This window comes from Lepidochelys kempii, chromosome 7 (genome assembly GCF_965140285.1).
Source record: "Lepidochelys kempii isolate rLepKem1 chromosome 7, rLepKem1.hap1, whole genome shotgun sequence".
NCBI classification, from domain to species: Eukaryota; Metazoa; Chordata; order Testudines; family Cheloniidae; genus Lepidochelys; species Lepidochelys kempii.
In genome coordinates, this window is record NC_136386.1 from 82089192 (window position 1) to 82108056 (window position 18865).

Here is an 18865-nt window from a genome sequence, read left to right on the forward strand (position 1 = left end):
TCTTCCTCTCCAGTAGCCTGAGCTCCTACCTCAACTACCTATTCCTGGCATTTTACCACCTTCTCCCTATACTCTTCCAGAGTGAGACAGCACTGGAATCCACATTCTCCGTGCTACAGCCTACATCCGCATTGCCACCAGGGGAAACTGAGTTAATACCCACCCTTAGTGCTTGTTTAAACTTTCCCCATGCTTCCTTGGGGAAATGACATCCCACTGAAGGGAGAGTCTCATGGAAGGCATTTAAGTGCAGGGATGACACACTGGGATGAACTCACTCTGCACATTTGGGGTAAGAGGAAGTGGCTATCCTCTATCCTAGCACCAGGCTTCTCCTTCCACCAGAAGCCTTGTCCCAAGGGGGTCTGCTCAGAGGCAGCAGGCTGTAGATGCTCGAGTGATAAAATCTCCAGTGATTAAAATCTTCATCAGCTCCCTGCAGCAGGGAGCGTGTAGCCTTTAGCACTCTGAGTAAGAGAGCCTGACAGGCAGCAGACCCATCACCAGCATTCCCTGCCTGTGGGAGGCTGGTGTTAACAACTGTTTCCCTTGATGTAGGGGCAGGTGTTGGAATTTTTTCTCGGCATGCACACCTTTGTTAAAAGCTCCCCATACTGGTTATGAGGATCTTACCTGAATGGTCTTTGACTGTAAGGTAATTGCATGCTGGATTGGAGATGATCATCTGCCTTAGAACACTCCATAATTCCTCAGGATGCGGCTGCGAAGGGAGTATAACAAAGATCGAAAGTCATGCTGTGATCCTTTACGATCTGAAAGTGGGAGGGAGGGGTTGTACCTGACTTGCTGGATAAAACACTTCTATATTTAATGTATATTAACAACAGCAAACCATGACCCAGGTAATTGAAGCTGGTATATTCATTTGGGCCTCAGTTGTCATTTGCACTAATGTCACTACACCACTGTGGCCCGAGTAGCCAATTTGTTTTATTTTTAAGGGCTGTTAGTGTGTTGAAAAATCAATTGAATGGAAACAATAATTTTCCTTCTTTCCTCACCCTCCTACTTATCCAAAGCAAGGATGCACTGAAAACCTGTAATTGATTGAATTTGCTAGCAGAATGAAACTGACAAATACTACTTGATTAACAAACTTCGTGTGGTAATTAAAATCTTTGAGACCCTTTTCATGTGACATTTATATTTATTTATATTATATTTATAATGAGAAAATGAAAATTTAAATCTGTATTAGGCACACAATGAGCTCTGGAACAAAGAGGAATGGAGCTTAAAAGGTGATGCTCTCCATTTAATTGGCCAGCCAGGAATGTGACTCACATGAGAAAAGTACATAATGAGTAAAGAGACCGGTTGTGTGTGTGTGTGTCTGTCTGTCTCTGTCTTTTTAGGTCAGACAGTACTTACTAAAAGATGAATCCGGGAGAAATGAACCATGATCTCAGGCTGGCAAGGTGTTTAAAATTTTTTTTGAAGTGAAAGGTATAGTTTAGAAATATTCTTATTTACAGCATGCTCATCTTCTTGTTTGTGTTACAGTTGGCTTTTCCGTTTTCATCTTGTTTCTAGTATTTATTGGACAAAAAATATTAAAAGCTAGAGATACGGTTAAATTCAGCCCTGACGTCAATAGGTGCCTCAATGAGAGCTGCACACCTTAAATTATAATTGAATTTGTCTCTAAGACTGAGTCTAATATTAAAATTGTCCAGCTTCCAAATGGGCCAAATTTTTCCCTTGCACATGCAGTTCTGAGGACATAAGTCTTAAATTTTGTCATCACAAGCAGCCAGAGACGACACATAACTGTTGATTGGGGGGGGTGAGGGTACAATTTAAAGGTTCTGGTGGTATGCAGCAGGGTTCAGGTCAGGACATATAAGCCCTGGCAGAAATGGGGGGGGCACATGACCTCACATTCCCTCACCTCTCACGCATCGCCTCTGCAGGCAGCACAGACAATGGGAGAATAATGTGTGCAAGTTGGGAATTGTGTAAGGAGTAAAACTAGGGGCAAGTATTGCTTGGCCAGGGTGAGTGTGAATGCTTACTGAGACAAGCCCCAGAGAATAATGTGCTGTGCGAATCAGAAACTGGGACACATCCGATTTAAGAAACACAGGTTTGTCTCAAAAACTGGAATGCTAGCCAGATGAAAGAAAGATCCTGAATTCCAACAACTCTGCATAACTTTCTAAGTGAACTAAGGTTCATTGAAGCAGCTTGTGTTTGTCACATTCTTGTGTAAGTCTGTCAAATGCTGCACAAGATGGTGCTGGGTTAAGCAAAGAACATTGCATAGTAACTAGATTGTTAAGTGGTAAAAATTCCTGAATGGGCCAATACACATCATTTCCCCCCCCCCCCCCTTCACCTTGGCGGCTAGCCAGATGCTTACTATTAGACAATAAAGTGTGTACCAGGGGAAGGGAGGGACTGGCCGGTGGGGGGGAGAGAGACACACTGAAGTTTAATCATTTAACCAACAAACTGAATGGATTTAGTCCTGGACTTGATTTCGCAGGAGCTCTAATATCTCACTCTGGGGAAATGGCTTTGTTGAAGTATTTTTAACATTTAGCTCATGAATAAGATCTGCCACTTTGGAATTAATTATTCACAGCTGCTCTATCATCACTGAGACACCAATAAGCTTCAAGAAAATGTTTGCTGTGCATTTATTAGCTTTTTATTTCACAAAACTAAAAGAAGATCAAATCAAAAAGGTAAGGTCCAAATTTCTTTGTTGGTAAGATTGATGTGGGTTACAGGAGAGCAGAGAATATTTTACTGTATGAACAAAAAATGAGTGTGGATGCTGTGCAGTATGCTCCTGGCAAAGAGGTGGAGATTAAAGGGTTGGTAAATCTTTGGACTTTAAAACAGTCCTATTTTCATGTAGTCTTCAGATCTGATAAACTTAGACTAGCGCTAGGAAACAAAACTCCCTGTATAGTGAATGTGTGAATAATCTTCAATAAGGGAAGACTGCAATGTTAGCTCTGAGGCTTCTTTTTAAAAATGTTCAAAAAGAAAGCGCTTTCCGGCATACTGCTGTAATGAAGCATAGTATGAGAAACTTGCACTCTTGTTGGATTGCATTATCACTTTGATTTAGACAATGAGGTTGAGGTTTTCAAAACTGGGCTCCGAGTCAAAGTTCACTGAAACCAATGAAAAGACACCCATTGTCCGCAATGGGCTTTGGATCGGGCCCAGGGGCATTTGGACACACAGCTCCTATTTGCTTTATTGGGAAAGTTTTTATGTCTAGATCTAGCTGGCTTTGAAAATCTCAGCCAAGATATTTGATGATCGATGTTTACAAATCTGAGTTTTAATTAACAAAGTCCTAGACAGACCAGACTTTAAGCTTTTGATGTGCAAATAAACTAGCTGATGGTGCCCTGCCTTGGGCACACAGCAGATAGCGAAGTCTAGTCTCTTGGCAAAGTGCTGGTATGTGGGCTCATGGCACTGCAGCATAAAACCCTTACACACTTTGCATGCTCCTTGAGTTAATCTGCATCTCTGTCAAATGTCTGACTTCCCACCTCCTGACCTAACACCACCTCACCCTCATGTTGTGGCCACCTGCCTCTGGCCAAGGGGGATCTCCACTGGACTCCCTTTGGGCCCTGTTGTTGCCACTCTCTCTAATCAGCTGGAAGGATGGCTGTTAAGATACATGAGCAAACCAGAAGCAAGAGTAGGCTGTTAAGTAAAGGAGCAAGAGGAAATGAGTCAAGATCCCCATAAGTGAGCCCCACCACTGGACTAGTCCAGCAATAGAACAAGGTTGTGTGTCGTCCCCCCCCATCCCCCCAAGAAAAACAGAATGCCTTATGCTGGAAGGGCTTGCTGGGTGCTCTCTCAATGTCCTTCCTTCCTTTCAGAAAGAGAGGATGAGTGGACAGCGCAATGGGTAACATGCTGCCCATATCTTAACAAGCAGCCCTAACGCTCCGATTTTCTCCTTGGTCAGTGATAATCCTCAGTTTGTGTTCCAACGTTTTTTCATGATCATAACTAAGGAAGCAAGCAACGGCACTTGGAACAGCATGTTTCCTGTTTGTTTTTTTTCCTGAAAAACACGCTGAGTTTATTGATGTACAATTTTAATGGAAGAGTCGAGCTGATTTTCGTTAACCAAAGAAGTGGGAAGACTCCAGAGTCCTCCTCAGCTCATCACTGCTACAATGTCACGTTCACAGGCAAGGCAAGACACTGAACACAAGGGCTGTGTTGGTCCAAAGGGATGAGAGGGAGCTGCTTAGATGATAGAATTTTACTTTCTATAGAAAGAAAAGGAGTACTTGTGGCACCTTAGAGACTAACCAATTTATTTGAGCATGAGCTTTCGTGAGCTACAGCTCACTTCATCAGATGTTTACCGTGGAAACTGCAGCAGACTTTATATACACACAGAAATCATGAAACAATACCTCCTCCCACCCCACTGTCCTGCTGGTAATAGCTTATCTAAAGTGATCAACAGGTGGGCCATTTCCAGCACAAATCCAGGTTTTCTCACCCTCCACCCCCCCACACAAATTCACTCTCCTGCTGGTGCTAGCCCATCCAAAGTGACAACTCTTTACATAATCAAGTCGGGCTATTTCCTGCATAGATCAAGGTTTTCTCACATCCCCCCCACCCCCATACACACACAAACTCACTCTCCTGCTGGTAATAGCTCATCTAAACTGACCATTCTCCAGGTTTAAATCCAAGTTAAACCAGAACATCTGGGGGGGGGGGGTAGGATTTTAACTTGGATTTAAACCTGGAGAATGGTCAGTTTAGATGAGCTATTACCAGCAGGAGAGTGAGTTTGTGTGTGTATGGGGGTGGGGGGGATGTGAGAAAACCTTGATCTATGCAGGAAATAGCCCGACTTGATTATGTAAAGAGTTGTCACTTTGGATGGGCTAGCACCAGCAGGAGAGTGAATTTGTGTGGGGGGGTGGAGGGTGAGAAAACCTGGATTTGTGCTGGAAATGGCCCACCTGTTGATCACTTTAGATAAGCTATTACCAGCAGGACAGTGGGGTGGGAGGAGGTATTGTTTCATGATTTCTGTGTGTATATAAAGTCTGCTGCAGTTTCCACGGTAAACATCTGATGAAGTGAGCTGTAGCTCACGAAAGCTCATGCTCAAATAAATTGGTTAGTCTCTAAGGTGCCACAAGTACTCCTTTTCTTTTTGCGAATACAGACTAACACGGCTGTTCCTCTGAAAACTTTCTATAGAGATTTTTCTGCTCTTACGAAGGTCCCTATCTTTAGAATCATAAAATATCAGGGTTGGAAAGGACCTCAGGAGGTCATCTAGTCCAACCCCCTGCTCAAAGCAGGACCAATCCCCAATTTTTGCCCCCAGATCCCAAATAGCCCCCTCAAGGATTGAACTCACAACCCTGGTTTATAAGGCCAATGCTCAAAGCTATCCCTCTCCCTCCTGATTTTTTTATAATCAAACCACTTAATGGTATGACCTTGCTTTGGTTGTAAAGCAGTTTAGAGATCACAGAAGGCTCTGCTTGGTCTTTCTGGAATGTTTTGTTTTGAAGGGCTCACTTATCTTAAGTGCAGAAGCTCCTAAAGGGTTTATACTTGCCCACAGTCTGCAGCTAAACGAGGTGATTGTCCAAACTGAGCCTGAGAAAATGCAACCAGAATACACATTAAGCCGAACGTGCACGTACACACACCTCTAAATCTGTTTTTTCTAAAGGCAGCAGATGATCAGGAGATAACCTCTGCAAAAAGAGAGATGTAATAACTTTTGGATCACTATTCAGATAGTTCTGTCAGAGACTTATCAGCCTCTCTGGAGAAAAGTGTGTGTGTGAGAGAGAGAGATATAGATGGAAGTGCCTTAAAGGGAAAAGGCCAGTTCTCTATCTTGAAACATATTTCAATATAATGTTTTCAGCAATCTCTAGTTTAGATGATAAATTTCTAAATTTATTCCCAAGGTCCTCGCTGCACCTGATAGATTTGCCTGTTTCTTATCTGGGTTTTCATCTGTGTGCTTTGGATAATTTTGGCTCATTCGTTTTAAATGGGACCATGAATGAGTAATTTAGTTGGTCCATGCAAATATAGATATCTGGTGATAGCACAGGCCAATCTATCCCCACTCCCATTTAAATAAAACTGCCTTTTAGTGGCTCATCATTACTTTACCAACATGAAGCAAGCTGTACAAGCACTCCCCAATCTCCACTGTTGAACCCCTTTCATGGCCAATGGCCAGGAAACACCTCAGACAGCTAAAGTAGGACTGCAGTTTAAAACAGACAACTCCAAAGATGGAAAAGAAATTAGCCTTTGGTTCCCTGCTCCTCTGAGAAATGGAACACACTTGTTATACCAATAAAATAAAAACCAGCAGGATCTTATTAAAGGGAATAAGGCAAAATGCCACATTTATTGTGAATACAGAAAGAATCATAGTAAGCAGTTAGTTATAGCTATAACATTCCATTCAATCTCATATTTATTCTCACATTCATTCATACAAACACACACACACACACACATACGCACCCACACGCACAGGTTCTGCAAGGTTGTTATCATAGTTACCAGCCTTAGAGTTGCTCATGCCAAGCCACTGGCCAGGTGGCCTGGACATGAGGAGGGAGCAGGGCCTTGTCAGATGCTCATCTGATGCTCCTGGAAGTTGGTTTTCAGAATCAGACCCCAAAGTTCTCACTTTTTAGAGTCTATTTTTATAGGAATTTCTTCCTATGCCAGTCTATGGGAATTGCTTCATCATGCTGTTGCTGAATCAATCAGCAGATAGCACATTCCTGACGGCTCTGTGCTGCCAGATGTTATCTTGTTCTTCGGTACTCCCATCCTTGAGGCTGTTGGGTGGATTCCAGTCTGCCCTCCGGGGGTTCTCTGGTTGTTTCCACTTGATGCCTTCTTTGGCCGATCGACATCGGATTCTTAGGCTGGCACCTCCCTGATGATTCATTTATTATCCACACCAAGCATCCATCCACATACATCCTCTATCTCTATCTCTATCTCTATTTTAATCACAATTGTTAACAAAGCGAGATGAATACAACAAAAGGGCGGGGAGTCTGTGTGCTGTTTCTGTTGTTACAAAGTATCGCTTTGTGTCTCTCTCTGTGTGAGGAGTAGTTGTTACAAAGAATTGCTTTGAGAACAGACTCTGTCTTAGGATATACTAACACAATTAGCAGCTTGCAAGTGTCACACAGAGGGAGAGAAACAGTACCAAAAACCAAGAGACCTCTTAATTAGTAATACCCTGGAATTTAAACTATGGGGAATCAAACTCATTTGTGATTTTAATACAGAACTTCTTTAATATGAGCAAGCATAACACACTCAGCTCCCATTGGCTCAGTACTCACCATTCCAGGCATCATTCAGCACCTCACAGCACTAGGTCCTATTTAAATCGTATGGTTATGGTGTCATAGGCAAGGCTGAGATGGCCTTTGGATACAACCCACCTGTGCTGTAATCAGTGGCTCTGCTCTGTGGTACAAAAATATGTAACTTAGCAAGGTAAGTTGGAAATGAATTTTAGAAGCTGAAGAGGGGTGGGGGAAGGCTTAGCACACTTGTTGGTTGACTGTTCAGAAAAGCCTGGATTTCACTGGTCAAGGAGAGTAAACCTTTACTCTGAAAGTGGTTCCTTCCACTGGGAGCCAAGGAATGGTGAAAGTGTCGGAGTGGGAGGGAGCTTGATCCTCTACAGCCTTGCCAAGCCCTTTCTGTGTATAAACAGTCAGACTTCTGCTTGTAATGCTGTGCTATTACTCTGACACCTCTGCACAAGCACAGAAATGTGGTCCCAGCACCAAATTAGTTTACAAACCATCAACCCTGGTAGAATTGGAAGAGACTCTGCAAAAGCAGGGAATCTATATAAACAAATGACAGACTCTTCCTTTGCTGTGTTCATTAAACCAGTGAGAGCACCTGGGTAGATCCTCAAGTTTTGGTTTGTGTAACTTATTTTAGTTTCACTTAAGCTGATTCCTAATCAATGTAAATTGGAATGCAGAGGGATGCACGGCCTCACCTGCAGGCATGGCGGACATGGGAGTGGGGACTGCAATGAGCAACTGAGGGGGATGAGTGGTATGTGGAGCGAAGGAGGGGAACTGGGATAGGAAGCTGAGTGGTGTGGGAACACTAACCAGGGCTAGATGGGCCAGATGTTGGGTGGGGCAGAGGGATGAGGGCAAATGGAGCAGGAGAGGGGCATAAGCATCTGTAACCACTAGAACACAGTCCCTTCTGAATCTGGAATAGTATCAAGGGTTTGTGAGTCAGCATTCTTCTGCAGTCAGCAAATATCTATGAACTCCACTGGCGAAACGTGTGGCTCATTTTCTAGTGACTGGCCCACACAGAGGATGCCAACCTACTACTGCTTTCAGTTACTCTGTTAGGACAGGTGGTGGAGATCTGTGCAGTGGTTCTAATGATTCTAACCCTACTAAAGATCCATGTGGGTGTCAATATAATGCATAGCATAGGCACCAACTTTTCCCAGCGCCAGTGGGTGCTCAACCCCCCCACGCTGACTCTGCCGCTGCCCCACTCCCATTCCAATCCCTTCCCCAAAGTCCCTGCCCCAACTCCGCCCCTTCCCTACTTCTATTGGACTCCTTCCCCAAATCCCCGCCCCGGACCCGCCTCTTCTCTGAGTGCACCGTGTTCCCTCCTTCCCAGCACTTACTGCCACGAAACAGCTGTTTTGCGGCAGCAAACCCTGGGAGCTAGGGGGAGCCATGGCGTGCTCAGGGGAGGAGGTGGAGGCGGAGCAGAGGCGGAGGTGAGCTGGGGCAGGGGGCGGGGAGCTGTCAGTGGGTGCAGAGCACCCACCAATTTTTCCCCATGGGTGCTCCAGCCCTGGAGCACCCACGGAGTCGGCACCTATGATGCACAGAGGTTTTAATTGTGTTCACACACTATTTTTTCCACAGTATCCTGTTCTCATTCAGTGAACAGGATGGATGGGGCTCTGGGAGTGAATTAGCGATGTGTAGTGAATGAGGCTGTTGTTTGTAGGACCCCTGCCTCATTTGTTGCAGAAACTGCAAAAGGTATCTAGTGAAGGAGACAGAACAGTGGACGGGGAGAGAGGCAAGTGTCATGGTTAAGGCTGTTGAATGCCACCCCAGAAAATAGACTTCTATCCCTGCCTGTGCCACAGAGTTCCTGTGTTATGCTGGGCAAGTTATTTAAACCAAATACACAGATGGCCAATAACTGTGTATGCATCTCATTTTCTGGGTGCCTGAACTGAGACAATCAGGTCTGGTTTACTGAACTGCTGAGTATTCACAGCTGCAACTGAAGTCAATGGAGCTGTGCTTTGAACATAGATAGTGCTATAAAATTCTAAAAGTCAGGCCATAGGTATCTTATATTGGGGCACTCAAAATTAGTGTACTCTTGACCTTAATATCACCGTGCCTGAGTTTCCCATCTGTAAAATAGGGAATGGTAATGCTTTAACTCACAAGAATAGAGTGAAAATAGATTCATTAGTGTTTGCGAGACAAGGTGGGTGAGGTAATATCTTTTATTGGACCAACTTCTGTTGGTGAGAGAGACCAGCTTTCAAGCCACACAGAGCTGCTGTTTTTGTCTGGGAAAGGTACTCTGAAGGTCAGAGCTAAATGCAAGGTGGAACAGGTTGTTTAGCAGAAGTATTTAGCCACGTTCTACCTTTCAAGGTAGAGTAGTCTCTGAACACCTCTGCAGTCATGGGCAAGAAGAGGGGGTTAGTGGATTATGGATAGTTGTAATAACCCATAAATCCAATGTCTCTGCTCAGTCCATTTTTAGTGTCTAGCAGAGTTATGAATTTAAGCTCCCACCCTCCTCTTTTGAAAGTGAAGTGTTTTCCCAAAGCGATCACTGTGTCTGAACTATCAGTCCTTGTTCTCAAAGGAAACCTGCATGACACTAGTGTTTCAAGTGTAGACAAGCTATAAGTGAGTAGTGTCCATTCTTTGCACTGAATGAAGCAGGGGACCATGGGGGGTGAAAAAAGTATGTGGTCAGGGAATTAAAGATGGTATCATAATGCATGTGTAGAAGAGAGTTGAATTAAAGTGGCACAGAAAATCTTAATTTTAGCATTTCCTAACTTCTGAGTGCTTGGCTTTGCAGCCTGAATGTTGTGTTTAATGTGGTTCTTTCTATGTAATACATAAAGTGTACAAGGAAAGTCAATAGAGGGTTGGGTTGAGATGACGTTTATAGATGCAGCCTTTCAAGTTATCAAAGGATAATCTTCCTTCTCTGAAAACTCAGATATGTATAATGGTACAAATGTAAAATTACCCTTCCTTGTAACATTCATAACTGCAAGTGTGTGTGTACAAACATCAGCTGGATTACCTACGTTTGGCATTCTTTAACTGGAAACATTGCTCTTTACAATGTAGAAATATTTTAATGTGGTCAAAACAAATATGATGACTAAACAACACAAAGGCCATCAGTATAGCACACATAAGAAATAATATGTATTATAGTTCAGCAGGCCAGAGATAAATTTAAAATACACACAGTAAAATGTTTCTCTTAATTTTTAAAGTCCTATGTTAATTAAAATTTAAGGCTGATTTTTTTCTGTTTTTTAAAGCCACAAACTTTCCCCTTACATACTTGGTAAGGATTTGATCACACCACTCATGCAGCAAATATAGGCAAAAGATATAGGTGTGCTTGGCTGGATGTGAGCAGCTACAGGAGACCAGGTAAGGATTTAAAAAGGGTGGTGAAAGGGAGAGATGGGGAGTTTGCCAAGTTGGGTACAGAGGACTAGCTAATAGCACCAGTAACACCTAATTCTTCTGAAAAATTCACAAATCTATTCAAGTGTAAGTAATTTTTGACTACTGCCTGAGACTCTTGAATTGGTGAATCAATTGGTCCTGGGTGGGGAGACCTAAGTTCTCACAAAGTCCTGGTCTACGCTTAAAATGTAGGTCAGCATAACTATGGTGCTCAGTGAAAAATCCATATACGTGAGCTATGCCACCCTAACTTCTGGTGTAGGGGCAACTAGGTGAATGGGAAGAATGCTTCCATCAATCTAGCTGTTGTTGTTCAGGGAGATAGTATTCCTACAGCAACAGAAAAAAGTCTTCTGTTACTACAGACGGCGTCTACGATACAGGGTTATGCCAACATTGCTACAATGCTGTAACTATGCCACTATAGTCCCTGTAATGTAGACATGGCTAAAGTCTTTATTCCTATTCAGTTGTTCGTTGCCCAAACACATGTATATAAGAGAAAAAAAATTGCACAAAACAGCTGATATCTGGTTAGAGCAGTGTAACTCCAAGACTTGGGATCTTCCATTGAACAGGCCAGACTGTTTCTGATGGACAAATAGTAAAATACTGTCACAAACAATATTAGTTAACACTGGGTTAAACATCTTTACAAATAGATTTTATAGGTTGAAGCATTTCTTATATAGGGCATCCTCCTGCTTACACTGAATTCCATGGAAATGTAGCTATTGGTTTCAATGGGACAGGACCAGGCTAACCCTATATCATATGACTGTAGCTGATGTCATAGAAAATCTCAGAATCAGAGGATCAGTGTAAATAACCATTTTACATGTATGTAGGGTGCTTAACTTCAAAGCGCTTTATAAACATTTAACTATTTCTCCCACCTCTGAAAGTGAGGTACATACAATCATCTCCATTTTACAGACATACACTGAGGCAGAGTAGTGAAGTGAGTTGCCCAAGGTTATTCAGAAGTCAGCTGCAGACTTGGGATTAGAATGTAGGAGTTCCTGGTCCTAAGCTCTGTGCTCAGGACACTGCACCAAACTCCTGTGATTAGTGGTTGTATATAGGAAGCATTTTCTGTGTAACTGAACGCTAATGATAGTGGGAGCGTGAGAGAAATCCTGCTCTAGTGACTTCGAGTAGAGAGAAATCATCCCTTATGTACTTACATTGTAAACTCTTTGGGGCAGGGATTATCTTTTGTGTGTGTGTGTGTGTGTGAGATACGTAGCACAATAGGGTCCTGATCCTTGGCCAGGGTCCCTAGGTGTTACCTCATCATTATAAATAATATTCTCAATGTCCTGATTCAGGTTGACAGGTTCCTTTACCACATGCGTCTTTCTGATGATGTATTACTTGACGTGATGACGCGCTTCCAAGCAGAGATGGTGAAGGGCCTGGAAAGAGACACACACCCAACAGCTGCCGTAAAAATGCTGCCAACATTTGTACGGTCGATTCCTGATGGGTCAGGTGAGTGATCCTGGTGCATTATTACTTTTTCTTTGGTTTAAAGAATTGATGGATTACAATGAAATATGTCCAGGCATCTTGGATTTGGAATTTGGAGCTCTGGAACAGTCTCAAGCTATGTGGATAGGTGGGTGCCATCCCAGAGTGTCCCCTTGTGCCCTAGGGTGGCCCTGCAGGTACCATGCCCTCCGTTCCCTCTTGGTTCTTTGCAATGGTTAATAACTCTTGACTCTAAGACCAGAATCTTTACAATAAGATTCCCTTCTGTGGGATCTTTATTTATTCAGTCTTTTATCTGCTACAGCTCCTTTTATCTCCCACAGTCCTAGCCCTTAGTCTCACTAGTTTAGGAGTCCCATATCCCTCGTCCCAGGGGCATTTGTGATAGTCCAAGAGAGATTCCACTCCTTGACACTGGAGCCAGTGGCTTTCAGTCCTTCAGGCTCTCTTTAGTCTTTCCTGGGCTCCTTTGGGGGTGCTCCTGCTCTCCAGTGAGCAGCAGTTCTCAGAGCTTGCTTCTTCCTCTGGTGTCTTCTCTCTCCCACCTGCCAGGCCTCTCCCCTTTTTATCCCAGAGGCCTAATTGGGTCCCGTGACCCATTTTCTCTACCTTGGAAGGTGATTTAACTGTCCCGGTTGGGGCTGAGGCCTCTCTCCCCGTGAAGGGTCAACTAGGCTATGACAAGCTGCTCCTTGCTCCAAGCACAACACAACTCAGCTGAGCTGTGCAGGTACATTCTCACATTCCCTTGGTTTCAAGGGGATGTTCATGCTCAGCTGCAGCACAGCAGGGACTGTAGAAGACCGGGGATTAATATTAAACGTGCTAAATGGCCTTCTAGAGTAGTTGTCGTTCATGGAGAAGATAATTGTGGGTCATTAACAAAAATGTCTAAACACACCTAATATTTTTCAGGTACAATGTGCTGTCAGATGACATGAATATGTATAATGCCTTTGTGTGGGTGTGTTTTGCTTTCACCAGGACAACACTCAGCTAGCTATTAAAAACCTTCATCTTACTGAATACAAAAATACTAATCTAGTCTTAGCCACTGGTGCGAAGCTAAACTCAAACCAACACCGGACCGGTGATTAAATAGGATGAGGGGACCCTCTACAGGTCAGTAACATCCATGCAATTTGAAAACAATATGAAGTTTTCATTTTGAGGATGTGTATAACTTTAGGCAACGATGCTTTTCCTCTGGATATAGAAGAGGAAAAATATTTAAATTCATGGATGCCAGAATGGTGCAGTATAATCAGATCCTGCAAGTGGCTGCATGCAGAACTCAACAGAGCTTGGAGTGGACACGGGGGATGGAGTGAACCCCATTGCAGGGCTGGAGCCTTCATCTTAAACCCCAGCTATTGTATTGAAGTTCTAATAACTCCCTGTCCCCCCATGGATCCATGATTTCCTGACATGGCTACTTAGCCCTTCCGCAGTTTGGTTCCCGACAGTGACTTCTGTACCTCTGTTTATTTCTAAAAATACATGTTTCCACATTGTGAAAATTACAGAACACAGAAAGAGCTTTCCCCAACACAGTCTATATAATCTGTCAGGAAAGTGCCCGTTATATTTGATGGAATTAATCCTCATTTCCAGCAATAGTAATAAATCAACCACGCACTAGCAAACAAATTGACTGAAGAGGTAATCTGTGTTTCAGTCCCTAATGAGACATGCAGAATGATGATTGAACTGACCAGACAAAGGAGACTGAACCCACCAAAGCAGCTCTGTTAGTTTGCAGAAGCCAGCCATAGCAGATTCCCTTTAGCAGATATTGGCTTTGTGATGCTCACGTGGCAGGAGAGGGCTAGCTGCTGCCTGGTGGAGCAGGAGAACCTCCTTCTGGAAGGCAGGCATAGGTTTGGGTTCACTCAACTTCATGGTGATCCACCAAACCCTTAGCTTCTGAATACCCTCCCTCACCCCCTGCCACACACAATAGTTAAAGGGCTGCATCTTCAAATCAGAGTTTATTATGGAAAATTTCAAACTCTACCTACATTTCTGAGAGCTGATTTTCAGTTTCCTGCACAGTTTCAGCTGCCTGCTTCCTATTAATGCTAATAGGATTTGGGTGGCTAAAGCCCGACCCAATCAGTTAAATGTCTCCCTCTCAAACATCCTGATGAGACTCCTGCTGGTTTGTGTCATGGTTGGCTGCTATTTGTTTTAGCCAGCATGCATAGTAAAGCTCTTTATTTTCCAGTAAGTACTGTAATGGGCTTAATGAAAGGTGAAGTCTCTCCCCTGAACAAGTGTGCTTCTCAACCTGCCAAGGCCCAAATGCAGCCCTCCAGGTGTGACATAGCCCCTTGTGGCCAGGGGTGCCTCTGTGGTGTCTGCTAATAATGTCTCCCTCAAAGGGCTCCTGACACGGACTCCACACACTTTTTCTGAGGTCTAAATACCCCGCTGTGGGGTCTGGGTTTATTCACAGAAAATAACTCAAAATCCCAAATTCAAATCCCACAAACAGACATTTCTCTTCCTACTCCCAGGCCTCCCTGGCTGGAAAGATTTCACGCTCTTCCTTGCCTGCTCAGGGTCTCTCCTGCATTAGCAGGTGACTTCTAGACCTTCCTGGTTGGAGTCTTAGGGTATGTCTAACCTGCGCCTGGCCCAGGTCAGCTGACTTGGGCTCGTGGGGGTGTATAATTGTGGTGTAGATGTTCAGGCTCGAGCTAGAGCTCTGGGACCCTGTGCTGGGGAGGGGTCCCAGAGCTGTGGTGCCAGTCTGTGCCTGAGTGGCTGCCCCGAGAGCCTGAGGCAGCTGACCTGGGCCAGCCACAGGTGTTTAATTGCTGTGTAGACATACTCTTAGTCCAGAATGCCAGGACTCTGCTGGAACCTGCTCGCTCCTAGCAGAGTCTGTTGTCTCTGAGCATCCCCCCCCCCCCCATACAGCTTCCAGCTGCTCTTTATAATGGAATCACCTGAGCCCTCTCATGTGGGGCTCATCCTTAATCAGGATTGGCTTAGCCCCAGGCTCTACAACCTGAGAGCAAGCCACCCAGTTACAGACCCAAAATGGGGGACACAAATTATTCATGCAAGAAATTTAAAATGATGTGGGGCTGTATTCTTTTCATGTGAGAAACCCTGCTTCCCGTCGCCTCAGTTCCACGGCTCTTTGTTTCTGGTGATAGATAATTTTCAACCATAAAAGTGAACAGAGCAAATTTGAGGGAACATAGATAACTGTGGGATTAAGATCAGTGCTGCCCCTTGAAATGAGGGACATTTGAGGGGTCTTGTACACTAGTGTATGTACATAACCCTTCGAAGTCACCCTGCTGGAAATTAGAGCTCGCTATGTATCCCAACCACCAAAACAGAAAAGTAAATCATGGAGTAAGTCCTGTTATCCCTTGGCTTTTCACAGCTAAAATGACGCTCAGCCCTTCCTGAAATTCCAAAGTGGCTTCAGGGGATATCTGATTTCAACAATTATCTCATTACTGTTTCAAAACTTCACTTGTCTCAAGGCCAACCCTAAGCAGTTTCTCCTGGCAGACAACAGTCTCTCTCTCTCTCTGGTGTCAAGGACTTGTTGATATGTCACCTTTTGACGTACCTTACCATCAAATTATGTCTTGTGTAATGCCGTTTTTGCACTCTCCCCGAATTCTCCATTGATTGCTGGAAAAGAGCAGCTTTCTCTGCAGACAAAACTTCTGGAAGATTCTGAGTACTTGGAATTTGTTTAAATTTTCAAGTGTGCTGTTATAATTAACCTTCAGAATAGCTGCACCTTGAGCTTCACTCTTTGAAATAGCTCTCATTTAACAGCACGCCATTCATTTTTGTCATTCAGCTCTTAATTTTCTGACTAGTGTCATAGTGTACTGACTAATCCAGTTTATCTCCTTTCCTTCATGCTATCAGCCCATAGAATTACAGAGGTATATTTCTGGCTTGCTTTTCAAGGTCAAAGCCATTAAAATCTCAGTCTGGCATGGAGTTTAGGTCACATATGGCTACACAAACTCCTGTGGGTAACAGAGTAGCAGCCGTGTTAGTCTGTATTCGCAAAAAGAAAAGAAGTACTTGTGGCACCTTAGTGCGATACAACCGCATTTGCTCCAACCCCTCAGACAGAGACAAACACCTACAAGATCTCTATCAAGCATTCTTATAACTACAATAACCACCTGCTGAAGTGAAGAAACAGATTGATAGAGTCAGAAGAGTTCCCAGAAGTCACCTACTACAGGACAGGCCTAACAAAGAAAATAACAGAACGCCACTAGCCGTCACCTTCAGCCCCCAACTAAAACCCCTCCAACGCATTATTAAGGATCTACAACCTATCCTGAAGGATGACCCAACACTCTCACAAATCTTGGGAGACAGGCCAGTCCTTGCCTACAGACAGCCCCCCAACCTGAAGCAAATACTCACCAACAACCACATACCACACAACAGAACCACTAACCCAGGAACCTATCCTTGCAACAAATCCCGTTGCCTACTGTGCCCACATATCTATTCAGGGGACACCATCACAGGGCCTAATAACATCAGCCACACTATCAGAGGCTCGTTCACCTGCACATCCACGAATGTGATATATGCCATCATGTGCCAGCAATGCCCCTCTGCCATTTACATTGGTCAAACTGGACAGTCTCTACATAAAAGAATAAATGGACACAAATCAGATGTCAAGAATTATAACATTCATAAACCAGTCGGAGAACACTTCAATCTCTCTGGTCACGCAATTACAGACATGAAGGTCTCTATCTTACAACAAAAAAACTTCAAATCCAGACTCCAGCGAGAAACTGCTGAATTGGAATTCATTTGCAAATTGGATACTATTAATTTAGGCTTAAATAGAGACTGGGAGTGGCTAAGTTATTATGCAAGGTAGCCTATTTCCCCTTGTTTTTTCCTGAACCCCCCCCCCCCCAGACGTTCTGGTTAAACTTGGATTTGTGCTGGAAATGGCCCACCTTGATTATCATGCACATTGTAGGGAGAGTGGTCACTTTGGATGGGCTATTACCAGCAGGAGAATGGGGTGGGAGGAGGTATTGTTTCATGGTCTCTGTGTATATAATGTCTTCTGCAGTTTCCACAGTATGCATCCGATGAAGTGAGCCGTAGCTCACGAAAGCTTATGCTCAAATAAATTGGTTAGTCTCTAAGGTGCCACAAGTACTCCTTTTCTTCCTGTGGGTAAGGGAGTGAGAGAAGGGGGGACAAATAGAGGTTTTTAATTTAAATTAAATGTCTATGCTGTGAATTTTAACCAGCTCTAGCTGTATGATGGTTTCATAAGGCCAAGTTTAACTTCCAAGCTCCTCCAAAACAACTTACTTTACAATAAATAAAGTACATTTTAAAGTAAAATAAATTTTTTTAATACTTTTAAAAATTCATTTTTTGTTGAAATTTCATATGTGAAGGTTCTGGGGAGAGAAGAATTCTTGGAGAATATTTGTCAGTGGGATAGAGCGCTGCAGGCAGTGCTGTTTGGGGAAGATGACACTTCCCCCTACAATGGGGTATGTCTACGCTGCAGCTGGGAGCAAGCCTCCAGCCCTGGTAGATAGACTCATTCTGGTGGGACTTGAGCTAGTGCACTAAAAACAGCAGCTCGGGCTCTGAAGCCAAGGGGGTCGGGTAAGCTTGAAAGTCTGAGCTGCAGCCTTCACTGCAACGTCCGGACTGTTATTTTTAGTGCTCTAGCTTGAGCCCCCTAGCAGGAGTCTGTCTGCTTGGACTGAGAGGTTTGCTCTCAGCTGCAGAGTAGACATACCCAATATGGCCTATGTAGTTTCAGCCTGTTAGGGGAGGGACTGCACTGGCCCTCCACCTATCTGATCATGTCTTTCTGCTGCTATTCAGAACAATGGAGCTAAGGAAGGGAAAGAAGAATGAACAAAAGCAAGGGCGACAGTAAATATATAATACAGTTAAATGCTGAATGTCAAACTATTACACAAGCAATTTCTCCTCCATCCCCTTTGTGGAATATATCCGCTTGTATCAAATTCAAGGTGAGAACATCATCCCACCCTATACTTGACACTAGGTCCCTAGTTCAGGAAGGCACTTAACCATGTGTCCAAGTTGAAGCACGTGTGTCATTCTGCTGATTTTTTTCAATAGGATGGCATTTCCAATATGGCCTACAACTATTCACAACACACTCTGCAAGGGTCCTTATTTTCATTGCAGAATCTAGTGAAGAGCTAAAGAATTCACCACTCTGATTCTTTTAGCTACTGGCAACAATTCTGCTCCAAATGATTAATAATGTACATTCATTATCCCAAGCATTTACCTTAAATATGCCTTCAGATCACACTTCACATTGCTGTATACTGCTGCAATAGTAAGTAACCTTTATTGTTTTTATTGCAGAAAAGGGGGAATTTCTTGCTCTAGATCTTGGTGGCTCCAAGTTTCGAGTCTTAAAGGTGAAAGTGTCTGAAGATGGGAAGCAGAATGTTCAAATGGAGAGTCAGTTCTACCCAACCCCAAAGGAGATCACACATGGGAATGGAACAGAAGTATGTGGTGCATTTTTCTCTGTGGAG

At 43.7% G+C, this 18865-nt stretch overlaps 1 protein-coding gene across 1 annotated transcript in view; it reads left to right on the forward strand.

The window, feature by feature from the left end:
- The first annotated feature begins 1240 nt into the window (after positions 1-1240).
- LOC140914813 (hexokinase HKDC1) overlaps positions 1241-18865 on the forward strand; it is a 38302-nt gene continuing 20677 nt past the window's right edge. Inside the window, exons 1-3 of the mRNA XM_073353509.2 lie at positions 1241-2711; positions 12131-12293; positions 18690-18838. Coding sequence (XP_073209610.2) covers positions 2649-2711; positions 12131-12293; positions 18690-18838 — 375 coding nt within the window. The 5' untranslated portion in view covers positions 1241-2648. The remainder of the gene's footprint in view (positions 2712-12130; positions 12294-18689; positions 18839-18865) is intronic.